General features: G+C 55.8%; 2 protein-coding genes across 2 annotated transcripts; one reads left to right on the plus strand and one right to left on the minus strand.

Moving 5' to 3' along the window:
- Nucleotides 1-234: 234 nt before the first annotated feature.
- KVR01_006725 (uncharacterized protein) lies at nt 235-1289 on the plus strand (the record flags this gene model as incomplete). Its single annotated transcript, XM_044781537.1, has 3 exons — nt 235-293; nt 776-940; nt 1172-1289. 3 exons carry the CDS (start codon nt 235-237, stop codon nt 1287-1289), a joined length of 342 nt encoding a protein of 113 aa, XP_044644156.1.
- A 4075-nt stretch (nt 1290-5364) lies between these two features.
- On the minus strand, nt 5365-8829 carry KVR01_006895 (uncharacterized protein). Its single transcript, XM_044785937.1, has 5 exons — nt 7621-8829; nt 7436-7558; nt 7328-7375; nt 7067-7243; nt 5365-6976 (listed from the first exon to the last, which is right to left on the minus strand). Exons 1-5 carry the CDS (start codon nt 8275-8277, stop codon nt 6434-6436), a joined length of 1548 nt encoding a protein of 515 aa, XP_044644326.1. The 5' UTR covers nt 8278-8829; the 3' UTR covers nt 5365-6433.
- Nucleotides 8830-10891: the final 2062 nt, after the last annotated feature.

Genomic DNA, 10891 nt, shown 5'->3' on the forward strand with positions numbered 1-10891 from the left:
CTGTGCCTCCAACCCGCACTGTGCCCGCTCCCTGTCAGCACAACACCCCAGCTTCATCGCCCGTGGTGTACCTAGCCATGTACAGTGTGCATCAGAGCCCTGGCCCGACTCAAAAAATAAACTTTCGCTACCACTTGACGCCCGCAGAGCCGCACAAAGACTGTGCACCGACCATCCTGCGCAAGACGACTACCTACTGCGTATTCAAAGGCGACTGCTTGGCCTCTGTCCACGATGGCCGAGGCGACTGCTGAGAAGGAAACCCCAATGGTGTCCATCACCGTTGAGTTCTCGTGAGTTGCCGCTGCTCTTTCGCTGTCATTCCTAGCTCATTGCCAATCCGCCAACGGGTTCGCCGTCCTGGGGCACGCACCCATTGCACGAGCCACCAATCATGAGCACTTCAAAAAGAACATGTCACAATCATATGCTGTTCTCCATGGCGACGGCACGAATCCCCAAGGATGACACACACCGACAAAAGGGAAAATTGAGGCCTTGGTCACAGACCATCAGATGTGTGTCTGGGGAGACAGATGATCGGGACGACCCAAGGTGGTCAGTTCCCTGGTGTCTCATTGGGAATGAATCCACTGCCCGATTCTATCGTACGGCATCTTCTGATCACCTCGATCATGGGGTGTCACCGTCTCAGTGATGAACAGGGGCCGGGTGGCAAACACAGGAACAACAGACACACCAAGCCGTGCAGAGAGACCCAATTCAGGGGCAAAGGGGCGAAGGAGGGAATAGTTCCTGTACTGACCTGGCTCAGGGGCGGCCTCGAGATGCTCTTCTCGGACCAACGCCAACACAAGCTCGCCATCCCCGCCCATGACAAGGACAGCAAGCCTGTCACCATCGCCTATCTCATCGACTACCTCTGCCAGCACGTCATGAAGGACAGCAGGAAAGAACTCTTCGTGCTAGATAACCACATGTACGTACTCCTGCGCGAACCCCTTTTCCAGTCCCCTGTCTCTCAGCGGCCATGATTTTCGCTGGCTGGCTGCCCTGACAGCTTGTTTGTGTGTCTCGTTCATTTTCCCTCCTTGTTTTCGCCACTCTACACTTGTAAGGCGTTTTTATGATGCATCCACACCCTCCAATGCACTCACACTGGGGGAGAGAGGAACTGACGCTCAAGCCGTTTTGGCTTCCCCGCCTCCAGCCGCCCGGGAATCCTGGTTCTGATCAACGACGCCGACTGGGAGCTAGAGGGCGAGGAGTCGTACGAGGTCCAGAGCGGTGACAACATCCTGTTCGTGTCGACCCTGCACGGGGGCTAGAAGTGCTGTGGAAGCAAGCCCGGGCGCAAGCCTCCGCAGAGAGTGTGTGGGAGAGACGGAGGGAGACCGAGAGAGACAGAGAATGTGTGTGTGCGTACTGCGTGGGCGCGTGTGGGTGCGTACGTAGGTGGGAGACAATGAGAGTCCCGATGCGAGGGAACGGCTATCCCGGCCTGGCTTGGCCGAGGGGCAGATCCGGAAGTACGACGCTTTGCGCGGGGGATCGTGATTTACATTCCTTCTCGCTGGCCTATCTCGTCAAACGGCAGCCAGGGCACATGGGGACGCTCGCTTGGGAACGACGCTCGCTTGGGCAGACAAGCTTCCCGACCGCCCCCCCTTTCTTCCTTCTCACTTTCTGGGCCCTGCAACCCAACCAAACCGTTTTCTACCGGAAACAACAAGCCGTGGCGTCGAATGGATGGCTCAGTCCGCCCCAGCGATGATGCCTGCTGCTCAGAGAGAACGGGTATCCTCAGCTTCCCGCCCCCATTTTTGTCTCGGCCGTCGAGATAGAGGGCTGGAGACCGCCGTGCGGTATCTGCCTCCCCCGTTATCTGACGCAAGGCGACGGAGCTCCTAGGCTCTACGGGTGCGGGCCGGTGGGGAGGGCCCCGATGCGGCTAAGGCTGATTGACGATGGGCAAGAGGGAGGGGGTTGGGCGTTTCGCCCGTCATCTCTTCGTATCTGGGCGCGCGAAGGGGGTGGGCCACCCACCACACCCCAGCCCGCGTCTCAGAAGGTCCCCCGCACCCAGGCCAGGTCCCCGAGAGACAGGGCAGGAGGCTCGAGAGCATATTGGTCTATCATCATTACACACACCTCTCTCTCTCTCTCCCGCCCGGGGGACGAGACGGCAACTGGGGCGTGCGGGTTGGGGGTGTGGGATTTTTTTCCTTTTTCCCCTTCTTCTCGTGGCTTGTGTTGGGGCCGGGATCCCGGATGGGCGTGTTAGTCTGGATTTTTTGCATTGCATGCATGCAGGTCAGGCCACCGGGGGAGGGGGGCCGTGGGCGGAGGTTACCGGTCGACTCTGAATCAAGTGAAATTCCCCGGATCGACCCAGCCAGCTTCAGTTCCAAGTTCCAGCCCAGCCCACCCCTCCGTCACCGGGGCGCCTGGGGAGGTATCGTGACGTTGTGCGGTCACGGGGTTTTTGTGTGGTGTATATGTGGGGCTTGGGTGTGTGTATATGTCATTTGATGTATGTATATGTAAGTGCTGGGGCCCAGGGCCCAAGGGGGAATTTGAGTGGGGCCATGCTTGGTGCTGATGCGGCCCAAGGCCTGCCCAAGTACATACAATACAGGCAGGGCAGCATATTGTCCGTGGGCTTTGCAGCTGCCGGGGGACCTCCTTCAATCTCGCGGCCTGGCCCGGCCATGCTGTTCGTGTCCACACTGATCCGCCTTTCCGAGATAGACGAGGTCTTTATCCCGGTGGCGGTTGACTAATTCCCCGGCTTGTGGGTGTGTCTGGGCCTAGTTAGGTTGGACATAGACTATGTATATTGTGGGATAGTCCGGTGGTCTCCTCATGTATGGTATGTATGTATGTGTGTAGATATGTATGTCTGACTTTCAGGTTGGCGTTCTATTTTTGAACTTTTGTCGTATTCTCTCCCCTGGACAGGGGACTGCCTGTCTGCCCTGGACTTGTCACTATTACTGCCGCGGGATCGGTTTGAAGTTCCTGAAAATCGATGTGTACCAACCGGCCCGGGGACTACTGATCTTGCAGATACATCCAGTACATCCGTACGTTACAAACGTAAATACACTGTCTACAATGCCTTCTGTCAAGCGCGGCGGTGAGACTCGCATGGTTTGTATCTGCCCCTGTAGGCCTCACGACAGGCCGCCGCAGCCACGAACTGTGTGTGTGCGCTGTCGTTTTCACCAGCGATGCGCCCGCATTGCATGACGGTAACTTGTTGCTGCAGTTTGCTTTTCAGATCTTGCAGTTTTGGACAATCGTTTTGTCCTCCCCTTCCGCCGCCACCATTCATTGGCCTATGTGTTCCTGACGGGCGGTGAGGGAGAGAGACAGGCTTCTCGAAGAGCCCATGCCACCCCCCTTTTTTTGCTTTCTCTTCCTCTTACAATGTCGACATGACAGGCTTGCAGAATTATTGTTTGTTTCTTGCTCATTTCTATCCTCGATACCCGCCCCCGCCCCCTCCCCCCATGTCAGTGATGTACATTACCTGATGCACAGAGTTCAGATTAGGCGGGCAAGCGAAACAGCATATATGGCAGCAGCAGCGGCGGCAGTAGGGAAGACAGACAGGCTTGGTCTATTGGCTGCTTTCGACTTTCCTGCGAACAGGTATCATGTACTTGTTTTTGCAAAGACTCGAGGTACTGCAAGTACTATGTCCAGATGTCTCCTTGTACGAGCTGAGCGGCCAATGCCGTTGCGCCTCGTTTGGAAACACACACCCTCCCCCCCTGGTGGCTATCAATCATATCACCTACCTGCCTCATCGCACATCAATCTTGCAGACAGGCGTCTTTGCCGATCTTGGCCAGCTGGCCCTACAGAATGAATGTCCTGTGTTGCGTGGTACAAACACACGCACTTGGGCACGTACCACCCGTCCAAGAGGTAACCAGACGCACAAGGTAAGTACTTGAGTACGTGTGATCTAATGTGGTATACGGTCTCTCTATACGGGGCCGATAGCTTGTGTCACCGCACGCGGGTCTTGTGCGAGTGCGTGTGCGTGTGTGTGTGTGTGTGTGTGTGTGTGTTGTCCAAAGTCCTTTTCTTGCCGCAGTTCCGCCGGGACCTTTTTCGAGGTATCGGATAGGGAAATCCATCGACAGCACCTTAGATGTTGCCGTCACAAATCCATCTTGGCGCCGCTCCCCTCCAGAAGTCCTCTCAACATGGGGGACGCGCGCACGTACACACACGAACATACCTATAGGTAGACCACTAAATCATTCCGAATTTGTGTTACAAGGAAACGAATCTTTTCCCGCAAATCGCATCGTCGCGCAGGGGCAAGGAAAAGTGGACAGGGCACACCGGTTGGCTTTTTTGCAACGGTGTGCCTTGCTTGCACGGTAATTGCACGTCAAAGCCACATGAAAAGTGGCAGAGGTTGGTAGGTAGTGGGGAGGCGTGTTGGGTGTGTGTTGGGTGTGTTAGGTTGCTGGGCTGGGCAGCTAGGGAGGGGCTTGGACGGGTGCCCAAGGTGTGGGTGGTCAGAAAACCGGGGAAGCAACAGGCACAGGACGGGGAAATCCTTCCTCGTGTGGGTGTGGGTGTGGGTGTGGGTGTGGGTGTGGGTGTGCCCAGGTGTGTGTCGGTCGCCTGTATCGTACCTAGCAACGGACTGCCACACCCACCCGCGCAAACACCCTTCGACCTGTCACCTTGCACGGACGCAGCCGACTTGTCCCCCACACCTCGCGTATCTGAGATTGGCAGATTTGGGCTGCCTGGGGGCCATGCAAAATGCTGTCTCTCAGACGTAATCTTGCGCCTTGGGCTGCGCTGGGCTGGCTCCTGGCGGGCTGCCTGGCGGGCTGGCTGTGTTCTTGTCCACTGTCCTTGTCCACTGTCCTCACTTTCTCCTTATCTAGTGGCAGACTCCCATGTTGGTAGTAGGCGGGAGTACAGGAGCGAGACATACATCCTGATGGCTGTGGTTGGTGGTCCCCATGGCAGCGTGTCTATTGAGTGCTGGGCGTCTTAAGTCAGACCATTTGAACCCTGAAAAGGATTGTGTGAGATTACTCTGGACGTCTGTTAGCCCGTCATGTAACCTCGCCAGCTCCTGGCCCCGGGGGTCTTGTCAGAAATTGGCATCTAGCAGTGATGACACATGTGCTTCAAGGGCGGATCCCAGTGAAGCAATAGATATTTGCAGGAAAGCCCTACAGAAATGTTTCAACGGGAGGGGCTCACTTGGACGCCTTTTATCGCAGGAATGAAGCTGGTCTTGGTCTCCAAATCTCTCAGACATGCCGTTCTTGGAATTGGGGCTTAGTATCAGGCGCTTTAGTACGATCCTCTCATGTTTGTTTCAATTAGATTGCACATAGATCAACTTTCTGGAAGCCATTTGACTCAATAGTCTGGGACTCGAGGTCCCTTCGTCAATTCTGATGACATGATACATTACACAGTATTGACAACGCGGCTTCCCGCTATACTCATTGCCACAGAGTAGCTGGGACGCGCAACGATGCGTGTCTCTCGGGGTTTCCGTCCCCGCCAACATCCATCCAAGGGAACGCACCGGCGCAATATCCTTTGGTTAACGCCTCCCCTTCCTTCCCCTTTCCCACTCCGGATTTTTGTGTAAACCCCGCTCGCTCCCTTTCCACATGTATGTGCTGTATATAGATGGCAATCATGTCATAATGATGTTGGTATCGAGTCGCCAGAGGTCGTTAGAAGAATATGGAAAAACAGACATGTGAAACCCAGATCAAAAGAATAAAGTAGAAACAGAAAAGAGACAGACCAAGTGAGGTGACTGAGAAGAGGCTACAATGCCTTGCTAGGGTGTATACATGATGGTTTGAATGCAGGCTCCCCCTCCAGTGTGAGGGCTGAGCACTGTTGTACATGCTGTTTGGATGTGTTGGAAGAATAGCAGAAAAGAAAGATGCAGAATAGAAACAGAAGTTGCGTAGAGAGATAGATCATGGTTAAGCAGCCGCTCCAGAGCACAAGGAAAAGATGACCCCACTTTGTTACGCCGGCCAGGCCTAGTAGCCGGGGCTTGTGCGTGAAATGCCGTTCCTGATGGTTTTCCTTTGCCCAACTCACTTTTGGATCTTCCCTCGTTCCTGGTATAACTCTGATAAGTCGTGTTGTAAAACGCCCAGCACCGAAGTGTATGTAATGCCTTGGTTCGCACGTGTGCGTTCCGGTCCGTTCCCTTTTGTCCGATTTGTGCCGTTTTGGTTTTTATCTACACCACCCCGTTCCCCGACGCCGTTGTTGTTGTTGTTGTGTTGTTGATGTCAAATCATCCGGGTGCACATTGCACCCTTTCTTCATTCATGTCCGTAAATCCGTGTAAACCGTCGTGTCCATGTATCTGTTCTTTGCCCACTCAGGAACGCCCGGTGAAATGCGATGTCTGTTTGTTCCAGCTCGTTGTGGCTGGTGGCTTGTACGTCTATTGATATTGTGTGGGCCATCCCATGTTGTTCCCCATAGGCTGAGGTAGGGTATGGTAGGGTGGGCTCTGCGTCTGGTGCGTCGACATGGGTGTGTACTGAGGAGTCGGGTAGTGTTGCTGCTGCTGTTGCTGCTGCTGCTGCTGCTGAGCAGGAAGCGGCAGACCATGGAACTGCGGCTGGGCCTGTTGTTGTGCGGGCAATGGGAGGCCATGAAACGGTTGTTGAGCTGGCTGATGATGGTCGTAATATTGCGACCTGCTGTGAGCCACATCGCCAACATGAATTGGCTCAGGGCTCACGGGCGTCATCTGCTGAGTCGCCTCTCGTCTCGGATTGATCCTGGACCTGACCGATATCTGTTCCTGCTTCAGTGTCTTTGCATTACTGTGGCCTCGGCCCTTGATGCCCTTGTTGCTGTTCTTGAATATCACGCAGTATTCCTGAAAAAGCTTTTTCCAGCTGTCTTCAAGCTCTTCGTTGCGTTCAATTTTGTAGACCAATTCTTCGAGGACTGCTTTGTGAACCTTGCCAATGTGATTCTGCTCGAGATGATCCAATGATTAGTGACACGGACATAAGATTACAAAATCAGGGGAATGTGCCCCATCCTTGCAGGGTGTGGCACCGACCTTCAAGTTCCCAATAGTCGTGAAGTGCTTGCCGCAGCGAGGGAAGTTGCAGACTGATTTGTTCTTCTTGTCGTGGACATTCTCGATATGAGGCTTGACATTCCCTCTTTGCTTGAACAATTTCCCGCATACTCCGCATGCAAAAGGCTTCTCGTCCGTGTGGCAGCGCTTGTGCGTCTATAAGGTATTGTCAGATAGAGTGTCCTGCAATTTTCGCTGCGCTTTTGTTGCCACAGCAGAGTGGGTAGCTCAAGGACATACCTGGAGGTTCCCTGCCTGGGAAACCCAAATACCACATACGTCACATTGCTATCGATGCCCAATTAGCGGTGATGTTCTTGGGAGTCTGGCATCGGATACTGAACTCACGTGTGACTTGACTCCCCTGTGGGTGTCCATGTGTGTTTTCCAAGGAGCCTTCTGAGCGAAGCTCCGATTGCAGCCTGAGAAATCGCACTTGTACTTCTTCACTGGCGCTTTGGCCCCGGGGTCCTAGTGATTTCACGGTCAGCACCCAGCCAGGAGCTATCGACCGGGTTGGGGTGATCTCGTACCTGTTTCATTGGCAGGCTCGTGGGGTTGTTGACGTTGCTGAGCTCTGGGACCTGCTGCTGATCCTTGGGATCTTCCAATTTCAGAGCCTTGGGGATCATTCGCAGGAGGCAATCGAACTTCTCCTTGGATTCCCATTGAAGTGAGCCATCCTCCTTTTTGAAGGGCTCGATGGTCTTTGGCGTCCTCGAGGCATTGGCATCCTCCGGCTTGACCACGATCACCGGCTTTGTAGAAGACCTCCGGCTTGTGTCTCTAGAGCTGTATGCTGTCTGGCCGTCCCTTGAGTAGATGGAATGGCTATCCGAGTCAAGCGGTGGTGTTGGCGGTGCCATGGGTCGGTGCGCGAATCGGTCGGGTTGCTGCTGGAAAGGAGAGGTCAATGAAGGCGAAGGCTGGCTGTAGGAGCTGTAGTCTCCGAACTGGGAGTGGCCTGGATAGTTTGAAGCCGACATTGGTGTCACTGGGCTGTCTCCGTACGAGTTTCCCATGACGTACTGCGGAGCCATGATGGGCCGCTGGAGAGGTGCCGAGGACGGGAGTGACCTCGTGTCGTAGCCCACCATGTCGTTCATCATCACGTAGTCTGAGCCAGCCTGGTGTTGAGGCCAGCGCTGGTCCCAGCTGTGGGAGGCAGGGTGTGGTTGGTATGGTGCCATTGCTACTGAGAGGCTGGATCCTGCTTTGATGGAGCAGGAACCTTTGCCGCGGGTTGCAAGAAACAGTCTCAGCTGCTCGGGCCGGCCGCTGGCTGGCAAGACAGTATGTTCAGTGCCGTATGTCGTGTCGACTCGATCGTGTCTGTCCGCGAAGGGGGCAGTGTGAGGGTCAGGCAGACCGCACAGGAGTGGGAGGGCGGCAGGTTTGGGTGTGAGAAGGCGTGGGGACGAATACGAAGATGTGAATATCGATGTGGACGAAAATACCGAGCTGGCAGGAGAGTTGCTGACAGGCAGCGTGGGCAGGTTGATGGGCAGGAGGGACTGTGGTGTATTGTCCTGTTGCGGGCAGAAGAAGAAGCACACACGGGAGGCTTGATGATGTCTGGGAGGGGCTGAGGAGGAGAAGGAAGGTATTTGATGATATAGTCAGGGTGGAACAGAGGGTGGATGGGTGTGTGATGTGCAGCCAGGGTGCGGCACTGCGGGAGGTTTAGATCTGGGTATCCGGGGCGATAGTAAATGGCATGGCACTCCGAGATCTCTGGGTCGTGCAGGAGAGATTGGGAAGTCTGTCACATACATATTCTACTGTACTTAGATACAAGCGACCAGACATACATGATGATATATGGGCTCCCCACAGGGCCCTGGACGATGGGCACTGGGGCCGGGGTGGTCGAGTACCTTGCACACACTTGGGCAAAAAAGTCCACCACCCGGGCCCCTGCCCTGCAACACACCCCTCCCCCCCTGGTCTCTCTGCTGCTGTACATAGACCCAGACACACAAGTACAAACAAACAGGCGCATGCATACATGTGTACATGAAGGGTGGTAGTAGTGTAGACGGGGTGTGGAGAAGGAGTACTGTGTGGAGGCTTGGGAAGGGTCCAAGTACCATTGTACTGTGGCATGGCGGAGGGTACCTCGAGCAAACACAGCAGGAGGAGTACGTAGCAGCGGCAGCAGCAGCAGCACGCACACACACTGACACCCAACGCGCGCCCACCCATCACACACATGGCCACCGTATTTCTGCGATGAGGATAGCCACCCCCACCACTGGTGCTCCCTCTGCCGCTGGGCAGCTCAGGCAGGCTGGCAGGCTGGCAGGCTGGCTGGCGGGCTGGCGGGCTTGATCGTTGGGCAGGGATAGTTTCAACTAGGCGGCGATGTGGTGTGAAGGCTGACCGGGATGTGGCCCCGATGGAGCTGAGGGTAAGGCTTCGGCAGACAGGTTGCGCTCAGAGCTGCTCAGAGCCACAGGGGCAAGGGGCACAGGGCACACAGAGCACCCTCGACCCTCGCGAGGATGCATGATCTAGTGTAGCTTGGGTAGCTGCGAGATTTCCCTGCCTAGCCGGCCTTCCATGACCGAGCATGGGGGTTGCTCAACATGGACCATGGGCCCTGGGGCCACGGAGCATTGACGACAGGCAGACATGTGCTGGCGCTGATGACGAATGAGGGATTGCGGATGAGGAAGGAGACTCGAGAGAGAAGCGGGAGAGAAGCGTGCCACGAGCCTTGGGGGGTTGGAATGGAAGCACCGCAGCTCTATCGAGGAGACTCCACCCGGTCGAGACAAGAGCTGAGCCGAGTCGGGACTGAGACAGAGATGGACGCTGCTGTCGTCATGGGGGAAGCGGCAGAGCCAGCTGCCCACCACAGTACCGACACAACACTGTGGTCTGTCTGTACGTAGACAGACAGACAGACGGACGTGGTGTCGTGTATGTACAGCCCAGTCGAGACCAGACCAGGCCAGGCCAGGTAGAATGCAGTGGCCCTGATCGTGGCAAGCGTCAAGGACCGCGTTGGCAGGCGCTGTCAAACGGTCAGACAGGCAGTGTGATAGCTGTCAAAAAGGAAGACGGGAGGACAGCAGACAGGGGCACTCATCAGAGAAGCGCTCCAAATGCCCTCAGCCCGGTCAAACAAACACGGCCAGCACCAGCGAAGGACGTCGAGAAAAAAAGGTGTGGCAGCCGCTTGGGTTCGGCGACAAGGGTCTCTCGGAGGCGCTAAAACGCCTTAAAGTGGAGGGCACTCGACCAGACTGCAGATGCTTGCGAAGTGCGGGTGCCACAGTCGCGATGTCTCGACCGCGGCTCCACGCGCAACTGGGGTTCCTTGCCCATGGTGTTTTTCTTCCCTCCCGCTGGGGCTCTACTATGTAGTACTATGTAGTACATGCCTACCTACCTAAGGTGGGTAGGTACTGCAGCCTGCAGCCTGTACTGTAGGCATGTACTATGTACCCGGTCCCCGCTATGCCCACACCTCCCCCCTCCCCCCTCCTTCCCTCCTCCCCTCCTTCCCTCCAGCTCCCCATGCTGCTGTTATCCACCCCACTGATCTGCGCCTCTCACCACCCCTGCCCTCTCGTGCTCGTCTCTCTCTCTCGCAATCAACCCTCGCTCGCCCTCACATCCACCCACTCATCAAATCCTTGGTCTGGAGGTCACCACATCCCACTACAGCGACGCAGTACCATGGCAGCGACGGCAGCCTAGACCACAAACGTCGCCCTGCAACTCCGAGGCAGCCTGCAAGTACAACGCCCACAGTAGACTCTACCGTGTACAGAGGCAAGAGAGCGCAGTACTCCG

The sequence above is a fragment of the Diaporthe batatas genome (genome assembly GCF_019321695.1).
Source record: "Diaporthe batatas strain CRI 302-4 chromosome Unknown Contig00007, whole genome shotgun sequence".
Lineage (NCBI taxonomy): Eukaryota > Fungi > Ascomycota > Sordariomycetes > Diaporthales > Diaporthaceae > Diaporthe > Diaporthe batatas.